Source organism: Pipistrellus kuhlii, unplaced genomic scaffold, assembly GCF_014108245.1.
Source record: "Pipistrellus kuhlii isolate mPipKuh1 unplaced genomic scaffold, mPipKuh1.p scaffold_m20_p_10, whole genome shotgun sequence".
Lineage (NCBI taxonomy): Eukaryota > Metazoa > Chordata > Mammalia > Chiroptera > Vespertilionidae > Pipistrellus > Pipistrellus kuhlii.
In genome coordinates this window covers 31,371,149-31,389,296 of record NW_023425405.1, presented here as the reverse complement: position 1 = coordinate 31,389,296, position 18,148 = coordinate 31,371,149, and the positions used below count along the sequence as shown (strand labels likewise).

Genomic DNA, 18,148 nt, shown 5'->3' with positions numbered 1-18,148 from the left:
AGACAGGCCGCACAGCGGGGATGAAGTTTCTTTCTATTCCTAGAGACAGGATCCCTCTGCCCCACTAAGCATTCCCAGACAAGAATCAAACATTTGTGAAGGGCATTTAGGAGACAATATAAGCTTTCAGTTCCAATATTTGATAACCTTCTCTATCCAGAAATCCTCCTTAGAATCTAATCCATATACCCTATTCCTCTTTTTAAACCATTTCCCTCTTGTTCCGTGCAGAATGAAGGTTGAAACTGCTGCTCACCATCATCAGAACAATAGTCCTTTATGTCAGCAAAAACTTGAAATAAAACACACCTCCACTTTCTTTTTATTAAACTATTTGAGATTTCTTTTTACCTTTGTTTATAAGTTGCCATTAAATTGAGATGTTTTATTCACAGTCCCAGAGCTATATTTGTTAAACTGTAAATATCCACTAATTGAAATAAAATAAAATTTCAGCACTCTGAAAATGTTTGGCTAAACATTCATGGTTTTAGCATGTTTTTTCCAGAACGATATATATAATGCTTTAAAGAATGGTCATATGTTTCTACCTTAAGAAGGGAATTAGGATTTTGAAAATACCTTGGAGAGGCTGATTGTGATTATGATGACAATTTTACTTATTGTGCTTTTAGAAAAAGAAAGGCATGACTACGACACACTACTGATCTGAAGAGTTCACAATCGTATTGAAGAAAGACAAGTATCTAAAATATAATATAACAAACACAAGAGACAAGATGTTAGAGTCTAACTCAGCAGGGTAAAGATGGCAAAGAAGTGGTCAAGAAAGATTTCAATGAGATGAAGTCTAAACCAAGTCGGAAGTAGACTGCAAAGCAAAAGTAAAAATGGCTAAAGCAAAATGAGCATGTACAAAGGCAAAAAGACATACAAGAGCTCACTCTGGAGAACTGAAAGATTGAAAGGGCTCAAGCTCAGAGAATGGGGAGCGACAAGGTGCTGGGGTGGCAGGAGTTAAACTAAAATAGTCCGTAGTCCAGGGTTTAGATTAAAGAAGGATGTTCATGACAGCTAAAGGATTAGGACTTTGTACTGAAGGAAGTTGCAGGGGGAAAGTAGCAAGGTCAGATGGCTGTGTGTTGATGCCTCTGCAGGGAGTGGACTGAACGGAGGGGAAACTGAAGGCAAGGATGCCCATCAAAGGGCTGGTTCACCAGTTCCTTTGAGAAACTGGGTGTGAACTAAGGAAGTAAAGAGAGATGAACAAAGCCACGAAATCAAGGTAATTTTAAAAGATAGAACTGGCAACTTGGTAAGCAATTTGAAGTTAATGGTAAAGAACTGGGAGGACTGAGGATAAATCAAACATTTTTCCACTCGGGTGATGATGCCATCAACTTAGAAAGGCAAGAGGAGTGAAAGAGAAAAACAATGGTGTCAACACTGGTCTTATAGAACGTCAACTGTCTGTGGGCCATCACAGTGAAGACTGGGGTTGCCGTGTAAATGCCATTTAAAGAGGACAATCAGCTGAGGGCTGAGGGGGTGAGTCCAGAGGGGCTGCATTTTTCTAATTGCAAAAGGGCCCAGTGGTGTTTTAGGGAAGATGTCTGGTAGACAAGGTAGAGGGGAGACCCCGGCTAGAGATCAGAATGTTGGAGACCTAGCTATACAGAACTGTGCTAGCCACCACAGTAGCCAATAGCTACATGTCTATATAAAGTCACAATAATTAAATTTAAAAATCCATTTCAGTAGCCACAGTTATGTGCTCAGTAACCAATGTGATCAGCCACTACTATATCAAATGGTACATACAGATTTTTCCCTTCATCACGGAACGTTCTATGGGATTGTGGAAGATAAGAGGAAAGGTTTGGGGACAAGACCTCAGGAAAGAGAAAGCGAGAAGATGAGAGGAGTGAGAGGGAGGAATCAAAGGCGTATAAAGACAAAGGAAAATCATGCCACTGTGACCAAGAGAAGATATGTCAAGGAGACAAATGGTGAAGAATAAGAAAAACTAAAAAGAGATCAATTAAGAAAAGGAGTAAAAAAAATTTACTTTAGGGTAGTTATTTTACCCTGGCATTTGGCATAGTGTTGGAATCATTACCAATTTTTCAGATGTAAAATGACTCAATGAGAGGAATTCTCCCACTCAGATGACACGTTTATCTTTTAGCAAAAACAAACAAACAAACAAAAAAAAAAAACACAGAACCCCAGAGGAAGGGAAATGTTGGAAATATGACCATTCTCTTCCCACACTTTAATGAAGGGGAGGCTTTCCTTGCTTAGCCATCATCCAGCTATCATCCTTCTGGGAGTTTCTAAAAGTCTCTAATTAAGGTCTACAACATTGCTGTATAGGTTTCTTGAAATAGAATATCTAATAATTATACTCAGACATCAAGCAACTCTATTCTCTTTTCCTATCAAAAACCAAGCTGATAAAGCAGCAGTTACCAGGGGCTGAGGGCAGACTTTTCTCTATGAAGTTATTTTTTAGTGAGTATGGAGTTTCTATAAGGGATGGTGAGAAAGTTCTGGAGACGGATAGTGATGATGTTTGCACCGCAATGGGAGTGCCACTGAACAGCACACTGCACAATGGTTAAAATGGCAAACTGTCTGTTACATAGACTTTACCACAACAGGAAAAATATTTTCAGTGAAGCTAAACTAAAACGTAATCTGGGAGAGAACCTGAAAGAAACCTCTTACGAATCTTGGCACATGGGACAGTGAAGATACCAAACATAAAAGCTGAAAACAATTGCTCGCAAACACCTGTTACTTGAAGTAGCGTGGGTATTGCTGTTAGATTTATGATATTCGGTGGGGGAAACATGGGTTTATAGGTTGTAAGGTATTAAGCACACGTTGTTCCTGTGGATGATGCAGCCTCCTGACTGTGAAAAGGTCAATGGTCTGGAAGAAGGAGGTTGGGGCTTTCCATGGTGCTAACAAAATAACAATGTATTAGGTCAGGTTCATAAGCAAGATGGCATTTATACCCCTTTCTTTACTGTTTGCACCTCAGGTCAAGGCAAAGCATAAATATCAGAGGTAAATCCCAAGGCAACCATGTTTGCACAGGTGAAAAGCTCACTCTGCAGTCACAGGAGGGAGAGGAACCAAGAATCCCTCCCCACACAGCCTCTGACCAGCAAGACTCCCCGAGAGAAACACTGAAGGGACCCTAAGAGGGGCTACTGGGCGCTCCCATTTCTGTTGCTGCAACCAGGAACAGACAGTCAGGCTAAAATTCAACCAAAGCAGGTAAACGTTCATGAATGCAAAAACTACAGTAAGCCAATGAATGCTGGGCCTGGCATTTCTATAAGTTATATAACAATAATCTCATGGATGTTAATGATGGACTGTCTTCCATCAGCATCCAGACTTGTCTTTGTGAAGATATTGAAAGACTGGAAGTAAACACTTGTATGTTCTGGATCTCCCCATTTCTTCTCCAAGGATACCGACCAAACACAGAGAATAGGGCTATCTTTAAATCCAATCAGTTCTCCTGAGCTACTATCTGGAGCTTTGCTCAAATCACAGGGGGATTCTGCTTGATGCCACAGTGTGACAAATCACATCACCTTGTGACTGCGAGATAAAAAGGCATTGACACACTGCAAGAACAGACACTGGAAGTGGAAACAAACCAAAGAGAAAGAATGGGAGAAGGAAGGAAGACAGAGAAAAAATGTAAGAGATGAGTCAAACTATACTTACAACTTTCAGCCTGATAGTCTGGCACAAACTGCTCATCATTGTCAGGTACCTGAGCTGAAGGGAAAAAAGAAAATTAAAAAAATAATAATTAAGAGAAAAACTGCCAAGACTTAAGGAATGTCAAGTAAGATCTTCCATGCCAGATATTTTTAGGCTGGGATAAAATTTATGGTTATTTGCCAATTAGCCTCTATTTAAAGTGGGATTGGCAGCAATACTGAAGAGGGGAAATTTCAGCAGCAACATTGTTGTCAACTAGAAAACATGTCTATCAGAAATACAATGGTGGCAGTCCCTCTGAATCTCACCTGCCAGACGGAAATAAGAGAGATATATAAAGTAAAAGAAGCCATAGCATTTCTATCAGCTGCAGTGTTTCTTTATGCGAATAAAATATATGCTTTTGGAATAAAGAGTATTTCAATTTACCCACTGCCAGGGCTTAAGCAGCCATTTGAAGTAACCATATAATTCTTTCAAATAATGTGCAGTTATTACATCTCTCAGGGATTCTGCTTTCTAGAAATTGTCTGATTTTGGCAAGTTCTATCTATTGCAAATTAGACTACCACAATTAAAAATGTTTGCCCCAAATTTGGCCAAAATATGCAACCAAGTTTCTTAAATTATTGTCATCTATTTTGGTCCTACATTATACAGTGTTATAATTCAATGACTATGGTTATAACAATGCAAACAAACTCCATCTTTTCATGCAAAATATTTTCCTGTTACTAGTTAGAATTAACACAAAGAAACATCATTATTTCATCAGTCTTTAATGTCAAACAACTTCCCTATTTTTAGCAGGGGAAGAATTACCGAATAGCAAGGACTTGCAGCAATTAAAACACAAGTAAACCTTTTCACTTCTATAATATTTTCATCATGGTTGACTGAGACATCAAAAAAGCCTGCTCCAAATTGACAGAATATTACAAAAACAAGTTTTCACATGACACTAATGTGCACACTCACACATATATAACCACATAAAATAGAAGTGAGGTTACTTTTAATTTGGTAAAAATCTAATGAACTATCATCCTAATTAATGTCAGTTGTATTAGCTAGTATTACTTTACTGATAGTATGTGATAGTGAACCTTTTTATTCAATCAAGTCATATTTAAACAAATGTCAACTGATTTTTTTTAAGAGCCTATTCTGTATGGGGGATGAGTACTAACGTAATCATTCTGTTGAGAAATGTTTTGTTTTGGTAATTCAATTAAGAAAAAATTGAACATGAAAAATAAATTCTATATTTAAAAAGCCTAATAAGAGAGGTTTACCACATACATATAATTAAAGGCTCTGTTTACCAGCTTATTTAATAGTATTTTTAGAAACAGGATTATTTGGTTAAGTAAAATTTATGATATTAAGAACAGAACCAATGGTAATCTTGCCTATTATCAAAATATACGGAGTCTGACACCCATTTTATAAAAATATTCTTCTGGCCACTAATATTTAAACCTATTAAAGACAAATCTCATTCTTGGCCACAAAACGAAACCAAACCAAGTAAGGGCGTTTTCCAGATAGGAACGGAAGCCTGTTTCTTCAGTCTATGTTTGAAGAAGGGTATTCTATTCATAGTCCATTACTATCTGATATCTAACTAACAAAAGTCATGCAAACTTGAAATCACGGTTTTGTGACTTGCTGGCTACGTAAACTGTGTAACATTTAACCTCAGTGAACTCCCTTTTACTCACCAGCTCCATATCGGTAATAGAGATTTCTGGTGAGGATTAAATGAAATAGTCTGAATAAAATGCCAGACAATGCCAGCTACTCAAGAAATGTTGTTTTCAACTTGCCACCATCCACTCATTTTCCCCCCCCTCAACAACAAAACTGCTTCAATCATTACAAGGCAGGTTTAATATCTTGACTTCTAATGAATTACATTAGGCATGGAAAAAATTAACAGCTGAAATTTGTACCTTGGCATGCTCTTAGCTACAAACATCTCTCTTGCGTTGCAGGGAGCATGGGTTTTCTTATAGATGCACAAATTATAATGACAAGAGTGCCCTTTAAAATAAGCCTCCACACCAAAAAAATTACAAGAATGTTTTTAATATCTATTTAATAACTAACAGCAGGTAGACAGGATCAAATCCTACATATTTTTCCAATCATATCCACATGTTTTGGTTATCCTTTTCAATTAACAGCTAAATAGACATAACTATTGAGACACAAAAATTATTAATATCAACCACAACAATTATTATGCTGTTAAAAAAGCCAAATACTTACAAGAACCTAATAAAAATGTAATATCGCTTTACAGGAATACTAGTTAAAAACAGCCCCTGAGTAACGAAAGTATATTGGTAACTGAATATGCTGGCATGAATGTCCTAAAGGCCAGACTTTTTATTTATTTATTGTTTTACTATGAGAAGAGAAAGTCGAAATTCCATGATAAGGATCACTTCCAGAAAGGGTGCACAAATCTCTGATGAATGTGAGCTGTGTGATGGGAAATGTATGCAAAGAAATGGCACAACTTGAGGAGCAGAAGAAAACTAGTAGTCTACAGAAAAGAGCTGCAGACTAGTAATTTGTAAAAAGAATGAAACTTGCTATTTCTGCTCTAACTCTTTAACATGCTGAATAAACACTTCACACTTGTGCTTGAACATATTACAGAATTTTAACAAAAAACACATGACTCACATATTTCACAGAAGCTGATCTTCGGAAACTGAATGGGCCCAGTGAAACAGCAGGCCACTTAAATAGACAGAGGCTTACTTACCTCTACCTCTCATATAAAGTTAGAGTAAAAGGAAAGCAGCTAACGAAAAGCACAAGTTGGATCCGGACAAGGAAAATATGACAAAGTATTGCCACACTCATAGAATACATTTCCTTTCTTCCCCTCAATGCATGGGAATTCTGTGAAGCAGCACACTATAGAGCTGCCTGAAAATTCGTGACATGTCATACTAATGCCAAAGTGGAAAGTTAACAATAGAGGCCAACCTAAAGGAAAAAAGATCTTAAGAAGGGGTATTTTTTCCCAACTATCGATGATAACTACGCTTGGAATAATCACCTTCGAGGAATGAAAATGTTTGCACAGGCTCCATAATTAAAGAGGAAGGGGCAGAGGAGGAAAGAAGGGGGAAGTATATGCCCAAAGACCAATAAAAGGCTTTCAAGAAGATGAAGCATGTGGATGTTATTGGTAATAGCTGGAGCGGCTCTATGGGATCATTGCACGTTAATAGATAAGTTGCCATCAAGTCTCAGGACTTCTGCTTTCAAAGGAGGGTATCTGCATCCTGCTATTGGCTTCACCTAGATTATTATCCAAAGTTGCATATGTCTTGTCTGTCTGTCTCTCTTCTCTCTTCTCTCTTTCTCCTTCTACTACACAGCAACATATATCATGATAAAGAAACTGATGAAAACAGTCATGATGCCACAGAATTACTAACCCTCATGCTTCATTTTAATATATTTTCTTAACATTTCCCCAGGGAGGATGGGGGCAGGGCAGTTTTTAGTTTGCTTTTATTTTATGCATAGTTTAACCTTGCAAATGGAATAATAATCATTACTTAAGAAAAGGTGAGCATTTACATATTTTCCAAGGTTGGCTGCAGGCAAGGGAAAAACAAACCAGAAGAAAAAAAAAAAGAAAGAAAAAAGAAAAAAAAAAGCCACACCTTTTTCTTACAAACTAGGAGCCTGTTGGGTTTCTCTGAAAGCCAGAGAGAAAAGTGGAAAAATTACAAATGAAACAAACCTCACGTATCAAAGGGGTTAATCTTTAATTAAAACCAGTTCTATCCACTGTAACAATGACCCGGAGCCAAACAAGGCGGAAGATGTATGAGTCATTCTTTCTGCCCGTGAATGAGACAGCTGATCTCCTCAGCAATTCCTCCAGACGAGCAGGCAGAGCTGGAGTTCTGCCTCCATTCACAAAAACACAGTCCAGCATGAGCCATGCGGCCCAACCACAATCTTTTCATGTCACACCCTTCTGCGGAGCGAAAGCTAGTCAACTTGAACTTACAGTATAAACACTGCTTTCTCGCTCTATCTCCGATACAGTTCAGATCCAGGAAGGTGCACGTTTAAAGAAGTGACAGGCTTAAAAAAATGAATTCCATAGATTTATTCTCCCTACTTCGTAGGGAACGTGCCACAGATCCATAAATGTACAAAACTAAAAAGCAAGGAAGGAAAGAGGTAAAGAAAAAAGAAGGAAGGAGGGAAGGGGAGAGAAAAAGCATTTTGAAAAATGCCTTTTTTTTTTTTGCCTGTTATTCAAAGTTTCTCTATCCCAAGATTTTAAGAGTGCTGCTAACTTGGTAGCATTTCACTCTGAACGGAGGGTTAAAAACAACTTTCTCCGAAGAAAGGAAAAATTCTAAGTAAAATTAAAACAAGAAAATCAACCTTTGCACAGTGGTATTCTGTTTAATGCTAAAATGAAGCTTCAGGCCATGGAATAAAATAATCATGAGGCCACTAAGCCTGGGCTTACACCACATCCGCTTTTAACATTAAAATGATTGCTCCAGTGTGTAAGCATTAATTAATGCAGAAGTATAAACATATCCAAGCAGATAAAGGGGTTACTTCCCCATCATAGAAACATCATTCAGACTCGCTCAAGATATCCTGTATGTTCTAAAAGAAAGAAAACAGTAAGTTTTAGTTGTCTTTTAGTCTAAAACTGGCTTCAATTTCTAACTCCAAATTGACCTGTAGTGACTGAAAAACTCATAAGGATCGCTCAGAGCTGTTTCTTGCCAACTATTTTCTCTACAGAGGTTTGATGGTGGTGAAGATGATGATGATGATGATGGTGATGATTTTCTTAACTGCAAGTTTATACACAGGTCAAATGGAATCAAGTTATATTATAAACTCTAAGAAATTACACATTTTCAGAAATGGAACTGGAAAAGCTTAGCTATATTTCATAAACATTTATTATGGCCCTCTGGGAAAACTATATTATAAGCTACAACCTATCCAAATTCTACTCTTGAAAAACATTATTTTGCAAGTAGACCTTAGATGAAAGGTATTTATACGATTTCAAAGAATACTTTAAAATATAATCCATTATTATCTACCTGCTCTATCTGCTCTCTTTTAATCAAGTACAAAAGATAGACCACATTTCAGAGAATTTCCTGGTACAATGCAGAGGAGTGGTAGCCCTCAAAAAAACAACAACAACAACAACAAAAAACACTCTTGTTCAATTCTAATAAATAACATAGACTTCCATGCTTAAATTCTCAATTCCTTTTTTTTGTAAACCTCATAAAAATAATGCCATTTTAAAGCTTTTATTTCCTACTGCCTCACCTGAAAACAAACAAAAAAAGCATTCAAGAGCACATCCAATTTGTTCCTTTTTAAAAAGTTACAGCATACTTTTTAAAAAATTAAAATGAGTACATTGTGATGGACTACTGTTGGGTGGCAGTATGTATAAGATACTATTTAAGAAACTTCATCATTATAAATGTCTCTACTTTTACGTCAACCTAATTATTTGAAGGTCAAGTGGGAATCAAAAGAAAAGAGATGGAAAGAAAAAGAAAAACAGCCTTATCTGCCTGCTGTAAGGGCCTCTGGTGTGGAAAGGAGGTTCTTGAAGATGAAACTCTGCCTCAAGTGTGGTGGTAGGATGAGTCCTGACTTAGGACAATACCACTGGAAAACTGTGCCCTGATGGCAGCGAGTCGCTGTTGACTTTTTTCCCTAAGGTTACTCATGAAAGGGAATCGCAAGAACATCTAGAGCCCCAGCAAAAACAACATTCAAAAGTTGCTACGTATTTACATTTAATCTGCATGAAATGTATGACTTGTCTTTTCCAGTGTGTTAGTAGGTAAGCTTTAATAACAAACTTTAGAAGAATGCAATCCTTTTAAAACTCAGTGATACATCCTTCTCTTTCTGTCAACCCTCCACTTCTCCCCACCCCTCCTCGCCCCATACACACAAAAGGTCCATTTAACTGTGAATTTCTAGGACACCATTCGCTGAAGCACCACTTAAAACAGGTTGTTAAGAATAAGACATGACTATGATGTTGACAGGATTGATATTTGAACTCATTATTTCATGGGATCAAATAATTGAAATTGCCTTTCTGTCAGTAGCAATCTAATTCAAAAGACAAAGAATCAATAAAGAATTGTACATAGTTACAATTACAATATAAAGCAGCTATAGCAAAATTTAAAAATAGGCACATTCTTTTTTTGTTACTGTGTCACTGGAAACACTGCCTTTTCAGTTTTTTTCGGAATGAAATGTGATTATTTTAAATTGTGGGATCTATGTTAAAAATCTTTCAACTATAGTGTTAACTGCGGTGTCAGTACTTTGAAAGTTATACTAATATAAGGTTATAGTATTCACAAACATATTTTTGATCTCAGGAAATGAATTTCTTTCAGAATGGAATTCTATTTTTAGAGATAACTTTAGTGAATTGAGAAACAACTAGTTCCAACCCCACCCTCTAATAGTCCTGCCTTATCCCAATTTCTCCTTAGACATAAAACACATTTCTTACTCCATAATAATTTACCTAAGATTAACCCATATGTGGCACTTTGGGTCTAACTTAAAATTTTCCTATAGAGAAAAACAAACATGCTAGGATATATCATCTTTCAAGTACATAAGGGCTTTGATAATTTCTTAACACTATTTTCATAGGACACATGACAACTAACTTGACTCTCAGGTCCAATAAGATTTTTGGACCTGTTTAACTTCTCAGTGGGATTCTAACTCATGGAAGAAACTGGTTAATTGCCAATGATCTTTTTTAAAAGGGTCAAGATACTTTAAAATTCCATGGTCAGTTTCTTGGCTACAAAGCATTATAAAAAGAAATATGTAAACGGTTCATGTCAGCCAATTTGGCAATGGTTTCATTTCTGGATGTCCAGAGGGACATAAATGGACAAATCCAGCTATGAAAAAAAACTAGTGTAATTTTGAGAATCTCTTCTTAGCTAATATTGTTCAAGATACCAATAAATCAAGTTAAATAGCTAACACAAATATAATTTTATATATGTATTTGCTAAAAATAAAAATATGCAGTCTACTAACAAATATCTCTCCTCACTATTGTATTCAATAAATCAGGTTAACCACTTTTTTGCTTATAGCATGATAGGAGAAATGAATGTAAACTACTTTGAAAAAACTGTATCCATAATGTGTTCATAGAAGCCCACCTTGGTATTCAATACAACAGTCTGAGGACTAATTCTCAAACTTACTTAACCTTATGAATTCTTTTCTAAGTGAAAGTCCATGTTCCTTCAAATATCTGAGTCATTTTCTGGGTTTATTTTATATAAAGCTAACTCTTCAGATTTGATTTACAGGTATGTGAATAACTGAGAATAGTCAGTGCGGAGTTTAAAAAGGTAAACTCAGATACATTATGCAAATTACTTATCCGAGCGACAAACAAACAAGTTGAAAGTAAAAAAAAAAAAAAAAAAAAGTACTAAAACTGATTATAAAATGGTAAGAGTCTGTCACAGATTCCACATTTTAAAATTCCAGGAACAGAGTTGCTATGCACATTCAATATCAGCCAACAAGTTCACTGACTTGGAATCAAGGAGACTTAAAACATCTTAAAGAACAAACCCAGCTTCCAGGACAATTTAAATGGATATTTTTAATTATTTTGGATAAAGTGAATAAATTCCTTCATAAATATAATGGTCTCAAAAGCTTCAATTTTGCAAACTAACAATAAAAAGTTAATACAAGAACCTCTGTGCAATTTTTCCTTGAAAAAGTTACGTTAAAATATATGGCTTATGTTGTAATAATAAGTAGTCTATTGCAAAAAGTTTCATTTACAGAGACAAGCAGAATGACCTTTAAATATAACTAAAACTTTTATTAATACTTACCGTTCATTAATATACAAACACAATCACCCTTTTGGAAGGGCTACCAGGAAAGCTATTTAACTTAAAAGGTTAAAAAATATTGCAAAAGCTTTTTGGAGAACTAGAATATCAGCAAAACAAAGAAACTTATTTTACATGCTAACAGCAACTTGATCAACTGAAAGCAAGACCACTGATAAAACACAGCAGTCAGCCCCAAATAGCAACAGAAAGACTCAGCTTCCATTTAAAGAGATCCTCTCTCCTCTTTTAACCATCTTAAAAATATGTTCCAAAAAGTGCATGTATCCCATATAATGTAAAGACAGAAAAAAGAAAAAAAAAAAAGAGAAAAAAGCAATTATACACAGTACTTAAGTACCTATAATTGTCTTTGTTTTCCACCAAATACATCATAGGATAAACTTCGTATTTCACAAAGCCAAAAGAAAAATTTCAAATTATGAATTCCGACAAAAATCCCTCACCATTAGGCATTTCCCAAGTTGTATCAAGCTGTACTGAAGCACTATCTCACTGTGCCTGTAAAGTTTCCACAATGCAAGGTACAATAGATTGCAACACAGATTTTTTTTTTTTTAGAAAAGTAATAAAAAGATAAAAGCCATGCCTTTAAACGTCTCCTTGCTATCTTAAATAAATCCCTCATAAAAGTAACATCATAACCAAGGTCAGTTTCAACAAACATCACATAACAGTAACAAACAGAAAACAGCTTAAAATTCCTCAGAGCCACAAAGATTTCTCCTCAAGCCATAGATTTCCTAAGCATTGGATACACACCTATGGTTCTGTGCTGTGAGCAAGGTGGGAAGAAGACGCTGGCACTTAAATCCTGAAGCATCCCGTCCCGATGAGCCCAGAGAAACTAATTTCTGCCATCAGAAAACTCCTCCACCAGAACACCAAATAATGATATGCGCTGCTCTAAAGGAAACAGCTAGCCGGGTTCTGGCTCTAGGAGGTCTCTGGAGGTACAATAATATAAACCTGATCAATTGCAATTAAAATCTGAACAGAGGCTGAGAACTTGAAGTCTTGGTGCATTAGTTCTTGCCAAAAGCAGATGTGATTGTGAGCTGGAAGCAATTTCTCCTGGTAATTTGTGATGACACTGGGTAGTGCAGCCCCAGATTCCCCAAAGACAAACTCATCAGAGGCTCTAATGTATGCATGACACATGAGGTGGCTCTTTTAGAGCTCAATTAATTGGGCTGAACATTAAGACAGCAAGTTCAGGACTCCCCCCCCCCCCTTCTAGAGTTGCTTTCCCCCTCCTTTTAAAGCATTTAAAAACAAAACAAAAAACTTACCTTCTGCAAGCCATGTTTCCTGTAATTGACTTAGGTCTTGAAAGAGTTCTAAAAAAAACAAGTCAAAGGAATAAAAGATTTGCAAATCTTTAGGTTTCATTACATGGAAATGTTTGTCATAAAACTTGCATATATCAACTTAATTTGGGGGGGTCCAATAAGAAAACATAATTCATGACTTACAGATCTCAATAATCCTGCTCATTTTGGTGGTTATGAGGCAATACTTCTTTAAGAAATTCTTCTGGTCAACTACATAATAAAGTCAATATCTCCCCCTCCCCCCCCCCTTTTTTTTTTAATAAAAAGCTCAGGAAACCAAATAGCATATATACAATAGGATTCCAAAAAAAGCTTAGGTATGTTCATGGAAAACTTTTTCTAAATATATTCAACTCTTGTAAAATAGAGATAAGTTTAGAAAGACTGAAAGGTATTGTATTTATATCAGAGATATAATAATACATGGTATAAATCTCAAAGTACTATGTTTTTCAGGTTCAATGCCTCAAAGAAAAAAAGGAACAACTTTTAAATGCAAGTGTTTAGAGGAAAATTTCTCTATTAATAGGATTACAAAAGTCAAAGAAAGATAATTCCCTGCACCTATGTATTTCAAGTCTAAAATTTTGCATTCTGTCATAGTAGGGAGAGAGGTATCCTATAATTATGAGGATTTGAGGAAGTTTCAGAATTCAATATACTACTTTATCTAAATAGCCAACTGAATTTTTATACTAAAATCTAAGTTTATTAATAATGCTTCCATATGGCTGGAATAATTTATAATAGATTGACTTCCTATGAACAGTTCATAAAAAGAATCTGGAACCTAATTTTCCAAATAAGTATTACAATTATTAATTAGGCCTTAATTATAATGCAGTGAACACTTGAAGACCTATAAAACAAGATATAGGACCTCACCATGGAGTCTTCAAAATCATCCATGAAAAGTTTTATAACTTTATATGGTTTTCGTGTAAAGGAGATGGAAAAATTAAATAATCATCTATATTGTTTAACTTCTAATGAAGAAAGTAGCAATTAAGCACTTTGCATAGTTGCTTAATTGCTCCCACTGGGTTGGATTTTTAAAATTGTTGCTTTAGTGTGTGGGGTTACTTATATGCCATATGCACAAGAGTTTTTACATATAAAAGAAGGATGCCTCTGTTAACTTTTTATTTTCTTCTTTCACTAGTTTGTGACAGGGCCTTAAGAGATCCCCCAGTGCAAACTGTCACTCGATGTTAATTGCTCGAAGTAAAAGTCTTAGTTAAATTCAGTCATTTGAACTTTTATTATTTCTAAGCTAAGGTTGAACTGCTGCTGTTCTTTATGACTTACAGATCTCAATAATCTGTAAAGACGGGAAGGGATTTGCCCCCCAATCAAACCTCACCTTCTGAATCATGAGCCAGATCTCTGTTAATGAATTTTCTTTTCCTGACATTGGTTGGTTTCTCGTGACAATTTCTCCCACGCTGACTCTACAAAGGGAAAGATAAAAATCCTTTAAAAGAACGTAAACCTCAGAAGTCACACACAAAAATACACATGCATGCATACACTTGTCTAGAGGATCCTCTCTCTAAATAAAAATCAAAGTCTATGGTATCGATTCTAGTATTCATTTTCTATGTTCATTTCACAGGGAAAGCTTATACTGAAAATTCACAGCCAGGTTAGTAGCTTCCCAGTGTCGATCCTAACGTACTATTTGCTAGTCATATATCCATGGTATCTCAGCATTAAAACAGCATTAAGCAATGATAAAGTCGATGATTTTAGACCGGATCAAAACTAGATTAAAATACAATGGATTTTATTCTGATACTCCCCATCGGAAACAAAAGAAGAGTGATGAAATAAAATATATATATATATAAGAGAAAATGAGAGAGGGGGAGAGAGAGAAACAAAAACAGCCCATGTAAACAGAAAGTGTCAGCATTTGTCTCAACTTCATTCTTTTCAATGTGGCAGACAAACCCAGCCAAAAACTTTGAGTGCAGCAGCTGCTGCTGCCCTCCATCTCCTCTTCCACTCATCTTGGGCCCTTTAATCAGAAAAGGGAAGGTCTTAAAAACAAAACTATGCCTTATCCAAATCACTGAAAGGTAAGCTCATTGTGAAGACTGGGCTTCTAGAAGCAGAGTCGCCCTACAGTGGCAACAAAGCAGATAAAGTATCTGCAATCCCAACCTCCTTGCCCCCTCCTTTTCCTCCCCCCCCCCATCAAGTTTATAAACAGCAACTCTGGAACTGATCACTCACATTGGTGACCATGTAAGGCACTTGCTGGTCATAAAATCCATCCATCCTGCTGCTCTTCGCAGATCTCAGCCCAGTGTTTTATATTTGGAGCATTTAGCTGCAGATTTCCTCGGGATCTGGACTTCTATCAACCTAGAGGGGAACAAAATGGCTTTTAGGCTGAAAGGAAGGGGGGGGGACACAAAACCATGAATGAAGCTCTTGAATTTGCATAGCTAATTACCCTCCGACTGTCCCATTCACAAAAAAATAACCCTCAGTACACCAGCCTCCTTCACCTGGATAAAAAAGAGAGAGAGAGAGAAAGGCTAGAGAGTTCACAATTTACATATTTTCGGCTGTAGCAAACATCCGAACTAGAGGAGATGTATTTATTTACACTCTCGGTGTTTCCCTCCGCGGTCGGTTGCTCTGATTCGCAAACGTGTGCAAAACTAGCAATGGCGATCCACGAGAGAGACTGGCTTTGCACCTAACGGGACCAGAGAGAGACGGAGACACCTCTTTCCATCAGGACAGTTTTTGCAACCCACCAGCCATGCAATCGCCGGGAGAGACATAAAAAGTTGCCGGAAAGACCCACCTGAAGGCCACGCTGGGCGAACCGCTGCACACAGTCCCCTCCAAATTTAATTTAAAAAAAACACACATTAATTATGGCCCCGCTACTTCCCCCCTTGGAAGCCGAAAGCGCCTCTGACAAGAGCTCAATTCGGTGGTTTTTCCTCTACTTCTCCTCCAGGGGCCTCCAAGCCAAACTGATGGATCGCTGCCTCCCATTGGCTCCGCGTCTCTTTCCCAAGATCGGGTTTCGGGCTGTCAATCAGGCGGCTGGCGCCCCCGCTCCTCCCGGCTCCCCCGCGCCCCTCGGCCCGAGCGGGCGGTGGGGCGGTCGGGCGGTCGGCGGTCGGCGGCGCTCGGAGGGCGGGCGCAGGGTCCCCCGCCTGCAAACGCCACGCAGGAAACCGGCCGCCTTCCCAGCCCCAGCCCGCCTCGCAGGGTGAAGGCGCCCGGGGACCCGGAATCCATGTGTGCCCGGCCGCCAGCTCCCCTTCCTAGCGAGCCTGGTCCATTCTTGGGCTGATTTGCTAATGCACGTGTTTGTTTGTTTTTTTCGGTCCAGGTGCATACCTGGAAGCGGGATCCACTCACCCCTTGCCTCCTTCAACTCGCGCTTCCCCCTCCCTCCGCTCTCCCCAGATCGCCAGTCTCCTGCCCCCTAACCCTTCCCGGGGGGCCCCCCCCCTCCCCCCTTTAACCTGATGGGGAGCCCACTAGCTCTAGAGCTGCGTTCCCGCTAAGTTTTTGGCCCGAGATCGTTTGCCCTGTTGTTGTGTATGTGTGTTGTTGTGTTGGTCTTATAACACCCACCACCATCATTATGGTTGATTAAAGACATTTTTTAACGGCCTTGCTCAAGGAAGGCAAGATCCAAGTCCTTCACGGGACAGCACAAGAAGGAATCGATGGGGTCCGTGCCTGGGGAAAGCAGAGACGTTGCTTGTTGGGAGGGGTTGCGTTGGGAGGGGAACTGGGGAGACCACGGAGCCATCCAGGTGAGAAGAAGTCTCCAAGTCAAACACACCCACGTGTACCCACGGGACAGGGAGCTTCCAGTCCACCTGGCAGGTGGGGAGGCGCCGGGAGGGAGGGGCGTGCTGGCTCGGATGTCCCAGGGACCCGCACACGTTTCCTGCGCTTTTGTTATGTGTACACGGAGACAGAGGGTGTCACTTACTGTACTTGGTGCTTCCACTTCCTCTTCTGCTTTTACCCAGCCACACAGCCTGGAGAGTTGGGGAGCGAGCCGGGAGGATGCTCGAGTTTCAAGGGCAATGACTAAGGCTTTAAAAAAAAAAAAAAAAAAAAAAAAAGTGAGGGCTAAAAAAAAAAAAAAAAAGCTCGGAAACCACTTGCCCTGACCCTCGTGTAGGGCTGGGAGCTGCAGAATCGCTTAAGAAGCCGCGGCCCCACAGGACAGGGGGGAGGCCGTGGGGATGGGACCAGGCACTCAGGAGCGCTGAAACTCACTTGTGATCCTTACTGGGGACCAGAGAGCTAGAAACCCAAGGACGCCTCCTGCAGCTGTTACTTCAGTTCTCAATTTTCTATTGGAAAGTTTCCTTCCTTACATGGAACGGTATGGGGACGCATTGAAAATGGAGTGTGAGCCCTCAAGGCTCCACAGCAACCAGAAGGAGAGAGGTTCCTGCTTAATTTTTTTTTTCTTACTAAGTTTTAGAAAGACGTATTGCTAGAGAAATAAATGGGGGCAGCAAGGACATAAGTGCAGTCTGAAAGGAGTCCGTCAGAGCAGCCGGGGCTAAGGCGCACCACCTACAAGCATTTTGAGCGGGAACTGCACTTGAACCCCAGCCAGGGAGGGCTTCGGGGTGCAGCCAGACCTGGAGGCTGGGATAGGGGGGCTCCTGGGTACTGTCTGAGGGTGCAATCAGGCAGAGGGCCCATAGCAAGGGGTGTCCCGCCGCCCAGCACTCCCGGGGAGAACCCAGCCTCTGTAATCTGAGCAACAGTTTCCAAAGACCTTCTCTGCAGCTGGAGCCTCACAGGTATCCAGGGTAACGGGGAGGGGGCGGAGCTTAGGCTTCAGCCAGCGCTCCCCCCCTGGGGCCCTCGCCCCAGCCAATGGCACGCCGCGGTTCCCAGCCCATTGTTGTTTGTTGCTGACCCCGCAGCGCTCCGCTCAGGGATTGGCCACTTTAAGGAAGGAGGCGGGGCCTCCCCCGCCCCCACGGCCCCTCTCTCAGCTCCATTCACAAAATTCCGGCCTCGCCTGGTCACGTGGTCGGGGGGAGTGGCTGGCTGGGGGGGAAATGACACAACAAAGGCCCAAGTTTCCCCAACCACAAAACTTTTTTTTTTTCTTTTTCT

General features: G+C 39.2%; 1 protein-coding gene across 11 annotated transcripts in view; it reads right to left on the bottom strand.

Moving 5' to 3' along the window:
- The window catches only part of ETV1 (ETS variant transcription factor 1), an 87,526-nt gene extending 70,394 nt beyond the window's left edge, over positions 1-17,132 (bottom strand). Inside the window, exons 1-5 of one of the 11 annotated variants that reach the window (XM_045578235.1) lie at positions 16,995-17,132; positions 15,257-15,388; positions 14,382-14,469; positions 12,977-13,024; positions 3,712-3,765 (exon numbers count right to left, since the gene is read on the bottom strand). In XM_045578235.1, coding sequence (XP_045434191.1) covers positions 3,712-3,765; positions 12,977-13,024; positions 14,382-14,469; positions 15,257-15,301 — 235 coding nt within the window. In that variant the 5' untranslated portion in view covers positions 15,302-15,388; positions 16,995-17,132. Of the gene's footprint in view, positions 1-3,711; positions 3,766-12,446; positions 12,785-12,976; positions 13,025-14,381; positions 14,470-14,943; positions 15,130-15,256; positions 15,416-15,479; positions 15,504-15,839; positions 16,145-16,994 lie in introns of those variants that run through there. The other 10 variants (XM_036429299.2, XM_036429290.2, XM_036429289.2 and 7 more) reach the window with 10 other exon arrangements.
- Between the last annotated feature and the right edge of the window lie 1,016 nt (positions 17,133-18,148).